Source organism: Mustela lutreola, chromosome 12 (genome assembly GCF_030435805.1).
Source record: "Mustela lutreola isolate mMusLut2 chromosome 12, mMusLut2.pri, whole genome shotgun sequence".
In the NCBI taxonomy this organism is placed as follows: domain Eukaryota; kingdom Metazoa; phylum Chordata; class Mammalia; order Carnivora; family Mustelidae; genus Mustela; species Mustela lutreola.
Genome location: NC_081301.1, coordinates 25,237,905 through 25,256,784, shown reverse-complemented (window position 1 = coordinate 25,256,784; position 18,880 = coordinate 25,237,905). Strand labels below are relative to the sequence as shown.

The 18,880-nt window shown below is 46.1% G+C and overlaps 1 protein-coding gene across 9 annotated transcripts in view; it reads left to right on the top strand.

Moving 5' to 3' along the window:
* The window catches only part of ZNF462 (zinc finger protein 462), a 138,531-nt gene that overhangs the window by 97,733 nt on the left and 21,918 nt on the right, over positions 1–18,880 (top strand). For all 9 annotated transcript variants that reach the window (XR_009346628.1, XR_009346629.1, XM_059143327.1 and 6 more), the window contains 3 exons: positions 6,072–6,339; positions 8,198–8,334; positions 17,465–17,688. Coding sequence is in view for 7 of the 9 variants with exons in the window: in XM_059143327.1 (XP_058999310.1) it covers positions 6,072–6,339; positions 8,198–8,334; positions 17,465–17,688 (629 nt within the window). In the remaining 2 variants the exon portion in view is untranslated. The remainder of the gene's footprint in view (positions 1–6,071; positions 6,340–8,197; positions 8,335–17,464; positions 17,689–18,880) is intronic.

The window sequence follows — 18,880 nt, the reverse complement described above, 5'->3', positions numbered from 1 at the left end:
TTTTTTTCCATTGGACATTCTTTCCTGCTTAGTCAAAGATTAGTTGGCCATAAAGTTGAAGGTCCATTTCTGGGCTCTCTGTTCTGTTCCATTGATCTATGTGTCTGTTTTGTGCCAGTACCATACTGTCTTGATGATTATAGCTTTGCAATAGGACTTGAAGCCCAGAATGGTGATGCCACCGGCTTTGCTTTTTCTTTTTCAATACTCCCCTGGGTCTTCAGGGTCTTTTGTGGTTCCATACAAATTTTAGGATTATTTGTTCCATTTCTGTGAAAAAAGTCGATGGTATTTTGTTAGGGATTGCATTAAATGTGTAGATTGCTTTAGGTATCATAGACGTTTTCACAATATTTACTCTTCCAATCCATGAGCATGGAATGTTTTTCTATTTCTTTGTGTCTTCCTCAGTTTCTTTGTAAGTATTGTATAGTTTTCTGAATACAGATTTCCTTGCCTCTTTCAATAAATTTATTCCTAGGTTTCTTATGGTTTTGGGTGCATTTGTAAATGGGATTGACTCCCACTGCTATTCAACATAGTACTAGAAGTCCTAGCCTTAGCAATCAGACAACAAAAAGGAATAAAAGGCATCTGAATTGGCAAAGAAGTCAAACTCTCACTCTCTGCAGATGATACGATACTTTTTGTGGAAAACCCAAAAGATTCCACCTCGCCTGTGTTTCTCAAGAAAATTAAAATTCAGGCATTATTTTGAACTTTCTATGCTATTTTAGAAGATTTTAAATTCTCCCTTATGCGATCTACCCTACTCTCTGGCATACATATTTTTCCATTCAGACTCATCCTCTGATCTTCATTCCTTTTCCGTGTCGGAATTAAGTGACTTTTTCTCATTGTGGTATAAATGGAGTTATTTCATTTCTATTTAAGACTTAAGGTGGAAGTGTGGTGAATCAAACATTCCAGCATCTTCATATCTAGTGTTACTTCATTAATGAACACACTGACTAGTACTAGTTATTAATGGGCACTCAAAGTTTCTTTTGTCATTCTCCTCCGTCTCTCTTCTTCCAACATTCTGTCAGTCACCACATACTGATTTTGCTTCTTCTCCACTTAGCTCTTTGTGGATGCCTCTATCAAGATGTTTATTTCTCTGCATTTATCATAATGAGTTCTTTACATGTCCATCTGAGACAGTGAGCTGCTTGAGGGCAGGAAATCCTGTGCCCAGAACTGAGTCTTCTGTTGACGTAGATGCTCGGTAAGTATTTGCTGAACAAATGGATATAATTGAAGTATTTGTCCCCCTTGGGCACCCCTCATGTGCTTGCCTAAGATCCTTTGTCTTTTAATTTTCTCCTGGTACTTGGTTCACGCTGACCAAAAGAGCCTGCCTCCCCAAGTCTGCACGAAAGTTTAGCTCTGATAGAATTAAGTGTGGTTGCTGGCACCAAGATCCTTCTGCCACTTTTGTACCTTCACTCACATCCTCTCTGGAGCTGCAGAAAATTGAGAATCGATCTTCCTGTACAGCTTCCCTTTTGGATCACTCAGTACATAAGGGGGTTCTCCTCTGCAGCACCCACAATTTACTGCCCAACTGATTCTTACTCTTCTTTGGGTCTCCCTTAATCTTGCAACAGCTAAATTCTCCTGGTACTCACTCTTCATTTATTCTCCTTGCCATCAGTAGGGTTAAGTTTGCCAGACGTGGAGAAGGCCTGTGTTGTCACAACAGCTCTGCTCGCCCCCCTGCTAGAGCCCAGCTCTGAGAAGGTGTCTTCTTGGACTTTGACTCTAGAGCCCGCACATAGGCTGGCACTAAGAGGGTGTTAACTAAATGTTTGTAGCCTCAGAATATTCCAGAATGCTTCATTCTGTCATGCTTTTTGTACTGCCAGAGTTCACGTATTTGTCATTCATCTTTATCAAATCAAATTTCTTACGATTGTTTCTCTGCTGGCTAATTTTTCAAGAAAAGAGAAGAAAGAAAAAAGCCCCTTGAAGTGATAGTCCCCTGGGTTTGGTGGCATTCTGGGAGATAGACTTGAACAAGATGGTCTTCCACTTCTTCAGGAATATGACTCAGTGAGAGGGCTGGGAGGTTTCCTCTGGAACCCAGCCCTTTCCTTGGTTCAAAAGCCTGTCCAAGAGCCACCGGAAAGCAGCCACCCGTCTCCGGGCCATGTACCTTTCTTTTCCAGCCAAATCCCACCTGAGGAATTTCAGAGCAGCATTATTTTAGGGCAGGTTATCAGGCATCTGTGCAAGTGTAACATTTGGGCCGGCAGGTTTCTGATGCTGGGTATCTGCTGTGTTCTCCTGCGCAGCCTGCTGGTGGACTTGTCGCCTATGTGATGCCGTGTTTTTGTTTTTATAAAGCATCTTAACATTTTGGATATTCTTTTTCTTTCCCACGTACCTTGCTTTATTTTTTCCCCCCACATGCTCTGAAAGGCCCATTCACATCCCATTCACTGTTATCCCCTATCTGTTCCGTTTTCATTTCTATCTATTCTAAAATGATTTTCATGACTTTCAATCTTTCTGTCACCTTTTCTCCCTGCTCTCTGCTATGTATTTATTGTTGATGGACCACTCAGATGTTCTTTCTCATTCTTCTGACTTGTATAACGGGACCCCAGGTCACCATTGGGTATAGACACCTGATGGGCAAGACTCAGATTTTAGAGTCTGATGAATCTTTGGTGAAATCCAACCTCTGCCTCTTACTAGCCGTGTAACCAACTGCCTCAGCTACCTCATGGGTAAAATTGGGATGAGAACCTAACTGCACACTGTAGTTGTGAGAATTAATTGCTGGCTTTTCAATAAATTACAAACCTACATCCATAAGCACCATGACCATCCGTGCTAAAATTCGAGTTTGATCTTGATTTTACAAAATATATTTTTATAGACTGGTGACAAAATGGATAGCTACCCATGACTTAGATTCATCTTACAACTATAGCTGTACCTGATAATGTAATTTCTAAAGCTTTGCATGTAAATAAAGTCACGAGAGAATTAAGCTTTTAGATGGCAGGCATATGTCAGGATTGGGTTAGAAATGTAGGGACCAGCCTGGTCTCTGTTGTTGGTTTCCCCTGTAAGGATTATTGGCCATCTAACTGAAAAAGATGTGATCTGAGTGACCACCTCAGGTTCAGTTTCCCCCTGCATTCCCTCCCTCTGCTTCCGGTGCTGTATATCTCAGTGACCACAAACCTGGCTGGCAGAAACAGGGTTTTTTCACTTTCTGTAAGCTCAGAATGAAGAAAATAGTCTTCATGATGATTTTTAAACCTCTGTGACGTGTCCCTTCACTACTAACAATCTGCTTGCCTTTCTAACCTGGGCACAAAAACGACCCTTTTCCTGTTCCTCAGGCTGTGTCTCGTGAACAAGTTGGAATGTTATGTCGTTTAGCAAATGGGGTTTTTTAAGATCGGTAGAATCATACACGCTCACGTCTTTGTCACTTTAGTGCCCAAAGTGCTAAAATTGTACATTATTCACAAACTCCCAAGTGAGAGAGAATGAGAGACGTAGTGTGTCTTGGCACCGGAGAGGAAAGTAAAGCTCTAGGAAGACCCAAAAAGTTGTAACCTGGGCATTATTACAAATGTACCATAAGTGGTGGGATTTGCCTATCTTTGTAAATAAACCTGTCCATCTGATTTTAACCAGAAAAAAATAAAAAGGAATCCATAACATGGTACACACGGCTGTTCCTTTTGCATTGCCATTTACAAAGGAAGAGCGCTGAGCCTCCCTTTCTTGGAATGCTTTCCCTCACCACTTCTTGCATTTCTGTTTCCTCAAGTTTCGTGTAACATATATATACTGAAGTTAAAATTTAGAATTCGTTTTTTGAGACGGATGGAATGAAATGCAATAGACCCTAGAGACAAGACAAGTGTGTTAAATCAAAGAAGACTCCCTTCCCTTGGAGGGAGTCTCCCTAAGAGATTAGTGCAGGTGTGAAGTTGGGGTGGATGGAAGGTAGAGGGAGATGAATTTACCTGGCTTATGATTTGAGTCGAAACAATGGACTTTACGCTTCTATAATAAAGGAATCGAAACTGTCGGAGGCCTGTGTCTGAGGTGACCACCAGCCTCCATGCTAGCCTTCAGGACTCACTGAGTTGGGTATCGAGTCTTGGAGAGAGTTGGCAGCTACTTTTGGAAAAACGGACCATTCCTTGGGACGTTCATTTTGGTTTCTGGGTAGATTTGTGGGTGGCCGAGAGCTCACAAGCAATAAGACCTGGCTTTTGCCTTGTTGGTCCCAGAATTTCAATCCTGCAGAGCAAAGAGCAAACAGGAGGATGGGGGTCTCATGGGGGAGGCTGGCAGAGCAGTGCCCAGCCCATGGCTCAGGCCTGTGTTAACAAGAGAGGGGGAGTACACCTTGCGCTTCCTCGTGCGCTTCCTTGTGCCTGCATTAAGCAGAAACTAGTCTTGAGAGCTTAAATAGAAAACATCTTGAACAATCCATGCGGTGGTAAACAAACCTGCTATTGAAAGGAAGAATGAGAAGTTGACAATTGCATTATTGTGATCCTGAGTGGGTTCATCAGCTAGGGTTGAGGAATAAAGAAACCAAAGATAAAAGACTTGAGTAAAATGAATTCGGTTGTGTCATTCCTTTCTTCCTTTGTCTTCAGTTTACACCTGGTAATGAACCCATGGAGGCTCAGAGGTATTGTTCAAGTTTTCTTTTGTTTTATTTTTGTGTGTGTGGCAGGTTTGTTTACAATTTCCAAAGGGGTTTTTTCTCCATCTTGAGGAATACGAATTGAGGAGGGGGAGGAGGAGAACAAGAAGGGAAGGTATTTTAGTATTTTGAAGACAGGAGGCGGCCTCACAATAAGGGAGGCTGCTCTGGTTTTTGTTTTTCTTCTCCAAGAGGCCAACGGGATGGATGGTACTAGTTTTCATCAAATACGGGTTTTACAGAATTCCTCCGTGTCCTGCCTCGGGGAATCGTGCTTTGGAAAATGAAGTGTCCGTCAAATCAGGAGGAGGCTTGTACAGTTTCTAACCCCTTCCCCCCCTTGCTTTTTGAAAGGCTTTTTAAAAAGAGCCCTTTGTTTTCTTTTCAAGGAAAGTTACACTGAAATTCATCTGAGGGGTATTTAGGACTCCGTTCATGTCATTCATAGGCAGCTGTAGGTTATACAGGACAATGTTGTCGAAAGCCGTAGCCTCAACATTCAAAGCAGCACGTTGGGAAGAGGTTCAAGACCTTTCCCTCCTCTCTTTGAGTTTTTAAGAAACCGAGATTTTTCCCACCTCCCATCTAGATCAGATTTCTCCACCACATTTCTCCACTGGAGCTTCTCAGGGTTAAGATTTATGGCTGTCATTTCCGACATTTTTCCTCCGGATTGCAAACTTGAAAATACCTTTCAGGGAAACTTATTTGGAATTTCATTTTAATGGGATTTATGAATAAATCTCCATCTTAATGCTGACTAAGCTTTAAACATCCATTCCAGGAGAACACTATTAGATCTTTATATTTTAAATTTTAAATCACTTGACTGTGAAGGCATAAAACATTTTTATATTTGCGAGTGCCATGTGCTCGAGCATTTCCGTTAAAGACCTTTTGGTGGGGGGGGGGGGGTTGGCTTGAATAATTCTGGGCTGCAGAGGAGGACATATGACATCATCGACTTTCCTTTCTCACCACGGTGCCTGTGTACTTGCTGTGCGTTTGTTTATCTCACCTATGGGGACGGGTGGGTGCTCTGCGGCAGCCCGTTACCACGCTGCTGTTTCCTTTAGACCACAGTTGACTTTCTTCCTTCACTTTGAAACCTGTCACCTCAGAGTTTTATTTTTAAATGCCGTGAGCCCTCAAAGTCAGACGAGAAGAAGAGACACTTCCTTCCTACCTGCCTTTCCCCAGATCTGTGTGGTAGGATGTAAATGAAGATGAAAGGTGGATCGTAGTCATCGTCTTTTAAAAAAAAAAAAGAAAAGAAAAGAAAGAAAAGAAAAAACACTGCAGACTAATGTCGGGGGTTTTCAGGGGTCAAAGCTCCACTGTGTTCTCTGTGTCCGGTGTCCTCTTCCCCGTCTGTCCACAGACTCCTCCTATTCCGAACCTCCAGATGTTCAGCAGCAGTTGAACCACTATCAGTCCGCCGCGCTGGCGAGGAACAACAGCCGCGTCAGCCCCGTGCCTCTCTCCGGGGCCGCCGGGGGTGCCGAGCAGAAAACCGAGGCTGTTCTGCACTGCGAATTCTGTGAATTCTCCTCTGGCTACATCCAGAGCATCAGACGCCATTACAGGGACAAGCACGGTGGGAAGAAGCTCTTCAAGTGCAAAGACTGCTCCTTTTACACAGGCTTTAAGTAAGTGGCGTGAAGAACGGCCTTGAGAAACAAGGTGGCTGCGCCTGCTCCGCCCCTTACCACACACTTCCCTCCATTCTTCTGGGGAGGGATTGGGTCCAGTCTTCACAAAAGGAGGCTAGTTCCAGAGGACTGCTTTGGGGCTTGTGGAAGGGGTTTTGGGAATGAAGCAGTTGCTATATCAGAACAAACAAGTTTAAATGTTAGAGCAAATGGGCAGCCAAGAAGTGTCAGAGTGTGGTAAGGGATTTCTTGGGCCCAGTGCATGAAGCTATGTGTGTTTTTTCCTGTGGAGGACTATCCTCCCCTTTTTAGATTTGTCTTTAGGGGGAAAATCTGTGTTTCTGAAAGCAAAATCAAAGCCAAGAGAGAACATCCAGCAATTATGATTTCCCTGCTACCCTTACAGAAAATTCCTATCTCTTAAGATCATATTGTTGAGAGACACCCAGAGAATCAAGACTCCAGCGCTGTGAAGACTAGAACTGAACAACTGTAGAGACATTGTTTCCGATCCAGAAACAGATAATCCAAAGCCACCTTTGCCCCTGTGTATAATAGAATCAGTGAGCTCAAGGAACAGAGTGCTTCCTGTCACGTGCTCTGGACGCTTCTGATCTAATCTCATTCTGTGCAATACTGCTTAGTTTAGTGGTTATGAGTGCAGAATGTGGAGCCTGGCTGCCTGGGTTTGAACCCCAACTTTGCTGCAGGCTGGCAGTATGACTTTGGACAAGTCCCTAAGCTTCTCTGTGTCTCCTGGTCCTTATCTACAAAATAAAGATAGTAATACTACCTCACTTATACAACTCGTAGGAGGAATAAATGAACCAATACATCTAAAGTGCTCAGAATAGTGCCTGGCGCAAAGGAAACACTAATAAGCATTATAATATCATAGCCAGCCATTATAATAATATAATATTAGATGGCTGTATTACAGGTGTAAAGCTATTATTATCTCCTCCTACTGTAGTTAGTACCTGAGCCATAGGCCACTCTAGTACTTCAAGACAGGCTTCATGGCCAACAAAAAGCAATCGGAAGAACAAGGTTCTTTTCCACCAACACCTTAGTTGATGGGATTCGATGGGAAGTGTGTTACAGCTCTGACTATTAATTCAGTTGTTTTTCAGATAAATATGTATGTGACCTTAGAATTGAGAAAAGGCTAAAGACTCAGATAACAAGGGCCCACTGACAGGCGTACATGTTTCCCCAGAGAGAAGCACTTGAGTTAATAAGAAGGGGACCTTGCCCCTTAGACGCATGGTTTCATCCATTTTTATGAGACACCGAAGGCTTTGTAAATGGTGAAGTTTTGAAAAGGATAGAGGGGAAGGCAGCAGTAGCCTTCCGCCTTCAGGCTGGTACACCCGTTTTGAGTTTAGTTTAGCGGATCTTCAGCCGCCATGACGTCCCAGCCAACTTGCCGTGTCGGCCCTGACCTGTGCGGAGTCACGTAGGCAGCTGCGAAGTCCACGTGACTCCTGTCCTCCCACGCACAGTGAGAACCTCTTTCTCTTAGGGACTTTGGCTTTTTGCTTTTCATCGGCAGCTTCTCATCTTCTAGAATAAGGTGTTTGGGGAAGTCCATTTCTTTCCAAAGTAAGCCCTGACCCCAGCCAAGTGGCAGAAATTTTCAAAAAGGAAGTTAGCCCTGCACAACAAGGTCCAGGTAGTGGATGAGTGACCAAGGAGCTTGTGGTCTGGAAACATGATGAATGACTCTGGTTTGGGCCCTCAAGCCGGGGGAGTCACATGCAGAAGCCTAGTGAGGTAGCCCCCAGGGGATGTGGGAGTGACACGATCCCTTGTCACACTCCTCACCTGTCTCCCTCCCCCACCTCTCTCTCAGATCTGCTTTTACTATGCACGTGGAAGCTGGGCATTCGGCGGTTCCCGAGGAGGGCCCCAAAGATCTCCGCTGTCCTCTCTGCCTCTATCACACCAAATACAAACGCAACATGATTGACCACATCGTGCTGCACCGAGGTAATCTTCCTAAATGTGGTTTTCTTGGGACGTGGGCTGCGGGCGGCATTTCAGGGACGCCCCTCTCGAGGTGGCCGCTTTGCCCTGGTCCCTGGTTCCTCCCCTTCTCTCCAGGTAGGAAATCATATTGGATGACCAGAGTGACAGCCCATGATTAAAAACCCCTTCCTGCCACAAGGATCTGCTCCACGTGGAGGGAGGCAAAGGTGATGGGTTGGGCAGTGAACACTTCTGGGCCTCCCAGCGTGAGGGGTTTTTACATTCTGATTCCTCTGCCCTCACCGCCTTGCTGAGGAAGGAGCGAATGGGAGACAGAACGGACGGGTGAGGATTCATTACAAAATGTGAGGAGCTGTGTGGTTGCAGGCGACTCGCTGGCGGGAGCCTGAAGTGATGATTTCCAAAGCAGAGCGTGGAGTATCCCGTGAGATGAATGGAGAGAGGAAAAAGTCTTAAAAATAAAAGTGGTCTGATGTTAGAAATCCCAGAGGCTTCGGATTTAAGTTCTGGTTTTAAAGCCTCCTGTACTGGCCTGCTCTCTGATCTGTTAAGAAGAGAGGACAGTCAAGCCTACAAAATGATGCGCCGAGGGTCTGGTGCGTTCCGTGGTGGATACATACTGGGTGTTCTGGACGTGCGGCTTCCTGTTGATAAACAGGGATGGTTCTTTCAAGTCCTCTTTGGTTTTCCTTTCAGTTGAGTTTACTCTTGGCCAATTACAACACTGTTAAACAACAGGCTTCCTCTGCATTGGAAGGAAAAATATGTTTATGTAAAAACTACTTTGTCCAAAGAGGATTCAAGCCAGAGGTAGATGGAAAAAGATGACCAGAATCCTGGTTGCTAGTCTCTTGGGCGGTTTCCGTCCACGGATCTTACATCTTTTGTTCGTGCCTTTCCTCCCTCCTCATCCCCCTCTTCGTTCCTTGGCCTCTAACCTTAAGAGGCTTTTCCATGCTTGCCACGTGGGCCTCAGAAGCTGTGAGTGTGTCTTCTGCTGTCCTGCTGAGATGTCACACACCTTGACATGCTGGATATTTTTGGAGCATTTTCAAAGTGTCCAGCATGTCCCCAGCACCACTGTCTTGGGCCATTGCATTTTGTGACGTTTTGCCCATCTCTGTTGCACACCCCGTGGAAGGCTCCGTTTAGCGCCCTCAGATTTCCTTCCTGCCTAGGCCACTCTGAGGAGACATGAGGTCGCTGCTGGCTGGGATGTCCACTTGCAGGATGAGAGAAGCAGCCTCGGAACACGGAGGCAGGAATTCTTGGCCAGAGTGGTCCCACCCAGGGTGCCACGTCAGTTACCTGGCTTCTGGTCCCCCAGCCCACGTGTGGTGCGGAGAGGCCATGAGTAGTGTTCCTGCTGAGCAGACAGAAATGATGAATCCTCATTTCTGTGGTCAATTCCCCTGGCTTCCCATGTTGCTGCCTGGTGGGCTCCAAGCTTCAGTGGCTAATGAGCGGCGGTTTCTAGAAAGGGTTGTGTGTGTGCGTGTGTGTGTGTGTGTGTGTGTGTGTGTGGTGGGGGGACACAGAGAGTAAATGCTAAAGCTGAGAAAAGCCCTTGGAGTGCTACTCTTGACACAAAGTCACTCCTGTCCAGCAGCATCGTAAGGGCTAGTATTATTACCTGTATTCATGCGTCACGTGCATGAAATGTGAAACTGAGAGACACTGCTTTTTCTTGGATTCAGTGTGGTTACTCGTGGCCATCTCGGAAAGGATTTAAGGTCTCTTAAAGATACTTGTGCAAAATGACAGGATTAAAACAAATGGGTAGTTGGGGTAAATGCAGACTGAGGAGAGACCAGTCACAAGTCCCCTGGCAGTACGAGGGTGCTCAGTGACAGTTTGGGGTCCATTGAGCGCTGTGAGGTGTCGTGCGCCTGTCGGCCGCGGTCTGCAGGTCCGCTCAAGAGAGCCCAGCCTCCCGCGGCGGGGAAGAAAACGGAATCTGTTGGATTTGGGGTGTTGGCTGGACTCTGGAAGTTGTGTTCAGGAGATTGTCAGGAATCCTAGACACCAAAACCTGAGAGGAATTTCTCCGAAGTGGAGCATGTATGATCCCCACCACGGACACATTGGGAAGGCGCACAGGGACGGTGACAGGGGGCCGGTTGAAGCAGGGTCTCCCGAGGGCTCACGGGGCAGTGAGTCAACTCCGGGCCTCTGAGCCCGGGACCTTTCCGTCATACTGCCCGTCGGTGGTTCCTTACGGTCTCTGCTGTTTCTTTGTAGAGGTCATTTATGTTAAAAGAGCCATCTAAATCTATAAATATCATCCTTATCAGGGTCGGAAAGTGCACGATCTAGAACGAAGGGGCGTTTGAGGATCAACAGTAATAATGACAACATTAACAACAACAGATTACTGTCACTGAGTGTTGACGAAGACAGGTGCTGTACTAAGTGGGTCCAATATGTCATTTTATAGAATTCTTACAAAGCCCTATATGGTGTGGGTATTACTGTTAATCCGCTGATCACAAGGGTAAAAGGTTCAGAGAGACTGAGTGTGACCCAAGATCCAAATGACTAAAAAGTGACCCAGCTGGATCCAAACCCAGGCTTGTCTGCCCCCACAGCCCATGCGTATAACCACCAGGCATCGCTGTCTCTTCCCTGGGAGGGTGGCTGTGTCACCCTGTTGAGCATTCTCGTGGCTGTGGCAGCTGGGCCTGAGAGCAGAACCACCTGTGGGGCTGGAGGTCAGAGTTGAGGACCAGGGGACCACAGATGGCTGAGAATCTCAGAAAAACCGTGTCTGCCATCTGTGTCGCGGCCTGGCTTTGGTGTCCATCTCAATCCAAAAGGGCATCTTAGTGGGAAGCTGGTCCTGACGAGTCAGGAGACAGGGCTAGGTGTCTGCCTTGCAATTTCAAGTTGGGGTTGAAATCAAAGTAACAAGAGGTGGCTCTTCCTGCACCTGGGCTCTCCTTGCTCTGGGGATGAGTAAGCATCTTTGGTCTCTAGGGCCTGCAGTAAGAGGGCTTTCTGAGGCGTGGGTTCATTAAAATACTTGGGATGAAAGGGAAGGAAAACAACTTCTGAGCTGGTCTGGGACTGAGATACAGCTTGCAAGAAGACTTGCCTTAGCTTTTTATCTCAATAGGATGATATATTTAAATAGGGAGGAAAGGGAGGGGAGTTCATTTTATTCATGGGAAATTTGAGTGAGAAATGATCATGGTTTTATGTGGGCTGTGGCAAAAGAGCATACTGTGTGTCCATGCATTCAGCAAGCATTCATTACTTGCTTGTTTTGTTTTGTTTTTAAAGATTTTATTTATTTATTTATTTATTTGGCAGACAGAGATCACAAGTAGGCAGAGAGAGAGAGGAGGAGGAGGAGGAGGAAGCAGGCTCCCCGCTGAGCAGAGAGCCGGATGCAGGGCTCGATCTCAGGACCCTGGGATCATGACCTGAGCCAAAGGCAGAGGCTTAACCCACTGAGCCACCCAGGTGCCCCCATTACTTGCTTGTTATGTGCAGCACTATGCTAGCTTCTTGGGCAAGATAAGGTATATAAGACCCAGGACCCTCCCTCAAGGAGATGAAGCATGTGCGTAAGTCTCCGTGATGTAGTGAGTGATGGGTATCTAGGAGATTCATGGTGGCAGGTGTATTTGTGTTGGGAGTAGAGAAAGGTGGTGTGGAGGGGTGGCTTTCAAACTGAGCTATGATAATGTTTAAGAAGGCAAAGAAGTTTGAAGTCAGGGCATGTTAGTTTCCTAGGTAGCTTAAAACAACAGTGTACTGTCACTGCTCTTGGGCCTAGAAGTCTGATACCAAGGTGACAGCAGGGCCAGGCTCCCTCTGAAGGCTCTAGACAAGAATCTTCCTGTGGCCCTCCCCCACTTCTGGTGGCTTCCACCATCGTTGCCTTATAGCTGCGTCATTCTGACCTCTGCCTCTGTCCATGCATGGCCATCTTCCCTTTGCATGTCTTCTGTATGTCCTCTCCTCTTCTTCTAAGAATGCTACTCATTGAATTTAGGCCTCACCCAAACTACTGTGACCTCATCCTGACTAGTTACATTCATCTGTAAGGACCTTATGTCCTAATAAGGTCTCATATCAAGGTTCTAGGTGCACATAAGCTTCTGGGGGACACTATTGGACCCACTACATGAGTGGGAAGGAAAAATTTAGACCACTCAGGTACGTGGGAGCAAGGTGTGTTGACATAGTGGTGTTTGAGTGTTCTGAGTGAGACTGAAGGGAATATAGGGGACAGGACTGGTAAAGTGTGTTCTGGCCAACTTAGGTAGAGCTTGGATACCAATGTAGGAGTTTGAACTTTATTCAGTAGGCAGATGGGAAGCCAGGGTACCTGATGAATACCAGTTTAGGAAAGATTGAAGCCAAGGATCGGTAGACCCATTTCTTTCAGGAACTTAGTTCTGATCAACATTTGGTGAGATTGGCCATGATTGGACAGCTTGAAAAGGAAAAAATTAAGCCCTAAGAATTTTGTTTAAGGGAAAAGGTTGGAGGTAGGGCTTTTGATGGGTTTTCATTCAATGCAACAAATATTTATTGAACATTCACTATAATGCTAGCATTGTTTTAATCCCTAGGGATACAGCCATGAAGAGTCGGGCAGTCTGTGCGCTGAAGGAACTTGAACTTTAATGGGAAGAGAGACCATGAATAGGGAATATTTTCATGAGTACATTTCCACTGAGTTTATCACCATCACTGGAATCACGCTGCCTTGTGCACAGACAGCTTTGCCTGGATGTATCTTGCACACCTTTGGTGCACCTGGAAAATTGGGTACAGATTGAATTACAGTTTTGCCAGATATTTTTATTTCTATTTCTGGAGCTGTGTAATCCCCGATGCCGGTCTCCAGTTGGCATATTAATTTAAAGCTTCTGCTCCCCAGCCCGTAACCCCATATATGGGCAAATACTGAATTTAACTGTACCCTGCAGGTGGGCGCCTTTTGGGAACAAAACTAATCTCCCTTAATTTACTTGATCCGTATCGTTTTTCTTAAGAAAAAAAAAAAAGCTACAGTGATATTGCCAGTCTTTCATTTTATTCCATGAAATTACACATTCCCTTCCATCCCCACCAAATACTTTTGCCAGTTAGAATGAGAGGTGTGGTTCCTGGCTTTCTCTGATTTGACAGTGGTAGCCTGGCTAACGTCAGAATTAGTAACTTCTTACCAGGAGCCGTTGTCCTTACGTTTGTGTGTGTCCATTTATGGTCATGTTTTGGACTCCATTGTTTTTTTAGGAACTATTGTTCTTTTCCTAATGGCTTTCTAGTACTCAGCTTTTGTCACTTACTTGGCCTAGAGTAATAGGTGGGGCTTTGGTTTGGCCCAAAGAGGGTCTCAGCCCCCGGAGCAGGATCATTTGCATACGGAGTTTGTTGGCGTGAATGACTTCCAGATCTCTCCCTGCTTCGTTCAGACTTGGCACGTTGTGGGGAGGAAACCCAAGTGTGCTGTGGTCTGCCTTTCAGGAAGAATTTTTACTTGGTGACTCTGGACTCCACAGTGATGTGGTTTTTCTCTGTTTTGAGCAGAAGTGACCCTCCGCCCTCTTGGTAGTTGGAATTCAGCCGATTCTTCCACTGAGCCCTACGGGAGCTTGACAACACACCCTTCTAAGCTCTGTTGCGCTTGGGTTCCCACAGGCTTCCGTGGGGCATTCCTCCTGGGCTTCGTGTCCAGCTGCAGCACCAAGCAGCCTTTGAGTAGGAAGAGATGAGAGACACAATCTATCTTGTAGTCAAACTGGTGAAGTCATAATATTTTTGCAGCCAGCTCTGGAAGCTGAGTCACAATGAGTGTGATTCAAGCCTTGGTTTCTTACCCAAGGTAATTTTGAGAGGTGTGAAGTCAAGAAAGACCCACAGTTGTCGCTGCCTTCATAGAAAAAAAAAAGCCTTGAGCCCTGGGCTTCTGTAGCCAAGACAGGGCTCCATCCATACCTGGAAACATTCCAGTCTCTAACTTTATGTCCTTGACTTGCCTCAGTAATGAATAACCTCATTCAGAAGGCACTGTCAGTGATTTGCCCACCTTTCCAAGTCTGTCTTGTTTTTTATCTTGGTCGTGTTAGTCGTGTTTTCAGGTAGAAAAATTAACTTTTTTTCCCCCTAAAATGAACATCTTAGTACAAGTCCACGTAACCCAGAGACTTGGAATGTTGGGGTGTCTTCATTTGGAAATGAGAAGTCTGATGTTTCAGAGTGAGGAAGCAAGCAGGAAGCTGCCTCTTACCTGATTCAGAAGATACTCGAAAGAAGTTCAACTAGAAATGGTTGCCTTAGATATGTCTGTAGCTCTTGAACTCTTAATCGGTTAGGAATCAGAGGCTCATCAGTGAACGGCATGCGGATCTAATGATCCAAGAGAGTTCTTTTCCGGGGGTGAAGGAGAGGAGGGTGCTGGCACAGGTCAGCCAGGAGACCTGTGCTCCCAGGTCACAACTTTGTTCTGAACCAGAGGCGTGACTTTGAGGAAGGCGTGCAGCAGGCCAGTCCTCAGCTTCCACACCAATAAACTAAAGGTAATAAAACTGACTTTGCAGAGTCTTTCGAGAATAAAAATTTAACCATGAGGGTAGAATGCTTAACAGTGCTTGAAACAGAGTGAGCTCCTGGTAAATCGCCATGGTCACTTCCATGAATCATTATTATTTAAACTCCAGGCTATTTTGAGGGCTCATGACTTTGTTAAGATTCACTTAGATCTACATAGTGAAATGGGAAACTGCAAAGAAAACTAAGGTGGTAGAGCAGTTGAAAGGGAGGCCTGTAAAACCCCAGTCTGAAAGAAGCGATTCTTTATGGGGAGAAGTGAAGACTGGAGGCTTGGCCGCACGGCTGTCTCCAAGGTGCTGGAGGCATCATTACAGGGGCTGTTAGACCAGCTGTGGTCCATCTCCCTGGCAGTCGGCAGGGCTGGAGACAGAGTGCATGCAGCAGAAATGACACAACCCAGAGTGGGAGCCAACACAGAGCAAAGGGGGTTGCAGCATCAAGGCGGCAGAAAAGTCCGTGGGAGCACTGCCCGTGAGCCCCTGAGGCATTGGGCCCATCCCAGTGGTTCAGCCTGTACCCATCTCGTGCTTGGGCGCCGGCTTGCACCCGTGTCTTAGCCAGAGCAGCTGGAGGTAATGCTGACACTTGGTGTCGAGTAGTGGTCATCAGTTGGAGTCAGGGTGCCTTTGTCCGGAGGCATTTTTGGTTGTCACCCTTGGGGAAGAAGGGTGCCAGGGCAGGTCAGTGGAGTCCAGGGACCCTTGTGAACATCCCGCAGGGCAGAGTACAGCCCCCGGAGTATAGCCTTTTCGAGCCTCAGAATGTCAGGAGAGCTACTGTTGAGAAGCCCCAGGCCCCACGAGTGGAACGTCATGGCCTGGGCTTTCTCAGGACTCCGGCTGGCTTATGCCAAAGCCTTTTTTCCTCCGATTACACCGAACCATAGAACTGAATGGTTAGAAGACTGTTAAACATTTGCTATTCTAAGAAAATGTGTGGATTACATTATAATCATGTGTTTCTTAGCTGTCTGCTCTACTTTGGTTTAAAAATATTTATATTGCTAAATAAGCGACTGACTCTTTGTATAGGGAAACTAACATATGCATTAGAGCTCTGGGGAATATGTAGCAGACACCACCTTCCACGCTTCCTCTGGCCAGCTTTTTGCTAGCCAGTTAATCGCCGTATTCAAGGACTTCCAAGGCAGGGACTGCCCTGCATGCAGTGAGAATGTGGTTGCTGAGCCCACAGCGTGGCTTTGGGTGGGGAGGATTCCCCAAGGGCCAACCCCGGCCAACACAACGGGAGGGCTCTCAGAGAGAGCTGCCTCAGTGCACAAAGCACTGATGTCTGGAAATGTTGCTACTCAGTGACTCTGAGAATAAATCACGCTTTCTTGACTTAATAATACATTGCTATTTCTAAATAATATAAGTATATGTTGTGTGCGTCCATTTGTAAACTTCCAGAGTCTTCTGAAATCCAGACACAGCATGAAAACACACGCTATATTTGATCCTTGCATAAATAGCACAGATTTTAATTTTATCCCAGTTATGGATATCTGGCGCGTGCACCGATACTCTGGGCAGACTGGTGTGAAATTTAATTTGAGCAGTTAAACACAAGGGTGAGAGAGTGCAAAATAAACAAGCACACGCATTTCCAGCCCTACAGCATTTGGTATGTTAATGGGCAAAGCACCCAAATCCTCTCTCTCTTTTATTTTTTCCCTTGTGACAATCAGATTACAGATTGTCTGAAAAGGCACAAATCCTCCCTATCTCCCTCACCCCCCCCCCAGCGGGCCCCCCCCCCACACCCTGAATGTTTCCCGCAGCCATTTCATTTGTGAGCTTCTCTGAGTTAGAGCTGGAGTTTTAGTGAATGAAAACCTACAGGTCCTTTGTTTTTAAAATTTGTTATTAGAGATTCCCTTGGTTTCAGGAGAAGGACAACGGTCTTCTTGAGAGCATCTCAGAAGGGGAAACAGGAGTGGAACTGGAAACAGTGGGCCGTAAACGGTTTGCTTTTCGACAGGCGGGGATGGAGATCACAGCTGGGCGAATTACAACGTCTGTGATCTTTGGAAAGTTACTAAGAGTCCTGTCCGTTGCTTTACTGATTTGTAAAAACAGGAATACCTCCAGCCTAAGAGAGTTGCCAGTAAAGGTGCACCATTGGAGCACACAGGTGCTTAGGAACCATCTGTTCCCTCTCTGCTTAGGGGCATCTCTGGGTCCAGCTCAAATAGCACATACTAAGGAGGTGCTCAGGCGGGCTGTCAGTCGTCATCGCGCTGGGTAAACCGTGGCAGCCAGTCTCATCCCCTCCGTTAGCCACCTGCATTCAGGAATTAGCAAGCACCTCCCAGCCTCCCTCCTCGGTATAAAGATCACTCTGGGGATGGAGTACACCAAGAGGCTTTGGTCTTACAAACACTTACCTGGACCAGAAGATGCTGTTTGGGGAACGGAGGGAGAGGCAGTGTGCACATGAGTTCATGGACACCCACGAAAGGTAGCAAAACCGGTTGAGTTCCTTCCTTTATTCCAAAAACAGCACGTGCGGACCATCAGTAAAAACTTCCATCTTTCCATTCAATTTGTTTCCACAGAAGAGCGAGTTGTCCCCATCGAAGTGTGCCGTTCCAAACTGTCCAAATACTTGCAGGGAGTAGTTTTCCGCTGTGATAAGTGCACCTTCACCTGCTCCAGTGACGAGAGCCTCCAGCAACACATAGAAAAGCACAACGAACTAAAACCTTACAAATGCCAGCTCTGCTACTATGAGACCAAGCACACGGAGGAACTGGACAGCCACCTTCGGGATGAGCATAAGGTACCTGCCGTCTTCCTGCCCTCACCCCACGGCACCCCTGTGGGGATCGGGCCTGGCCGGGACACTGAGCTCCAGGTGGTCACACCCGCTGGGGGCGAGTTGGGACTAAAGGTTGCGGGCACGTTTCCGACTTTTTTCTATGATGAAAGAAATGAGAGGTCATGTTAGGAAACTGGAACACAGAGATGAGCATAAGGAAAGTCACCCCGGATGCTGCCACCAAATCCACCTGCTTGGCCCTTTTTATCTCTTCTCTGCCCATTTCCCCTTGTTTTACCTAATTCTGGTGATACCACATGTAAACTACTATGTCATCCTTCTAAAAAAAAGTTTTGTTTTTTTTTTACTTGACAACCTCACAGGAGTATTTTTCCATGTTATTTTTAAATGTATCGTCACAGGAATTGACGAACTTTCTCTATAAAGAACCAGATAGTCAATATTTTAGGCTTTGCAGGCCAGATGGCCTCAGTGGTAAGCATGCAACTCTGCCTTTTGTAGCAAGAAAGCAGCCACAGACAAGACATAAATGAACGGGCACGGCTGTGTCCCAGCGATCCCTTGTTTACAGAAGTAGGCAGCAGGCAGAGGACCTGGACGGAGGTGCTGACCCCTGATGTGATGGCCAGCCACCTTGTCCCTCAACCATGTAGGTCGTTTCCACTATTTTGCTAACTACTGAGATTTTCCAAAGCCTTGCTGTTCATGTCTAAACACTGTAAGGATTGGAAAAGATGTGTTTTACTGAGGGAGGAGGATTGATAAAAAACAGATCAGTCTGACCTAAAATAAGGGGTTTGTGAAGAAAACTTGTCTTCCAAAGGTGTGCTGATCGGAAGGCAGGGTCCTACAGGGCGGCTTCAGAGGGTTTATTTGGCACATGGGGGAACCGAGGTGCTTGCTTCTGGTTTTGTGGCTTGCCCAGAGTGTAGAGGAGCTACAATCTGTATTTGTTTCTTGAAAAAAAAAAGCTGATTGAAATGTTTTCTAATTGACCCCAAAATCCAAAATAGCGAGGGAGTGTTTACTTAAGGCCCAATGAGAAGGGCTTTTAATAGTTTCTTTTTTCTGTTCCGTGTCCTCCTCTTTTCTGGCTTTGCAAACCCCGAGTTATCAAGACTTGCGCCTGAATCCTCTATGTCCAAGGGTTAGAATTTTTCTGCAGGGTGTGGGACAGAGAAGGCTGTGCTTT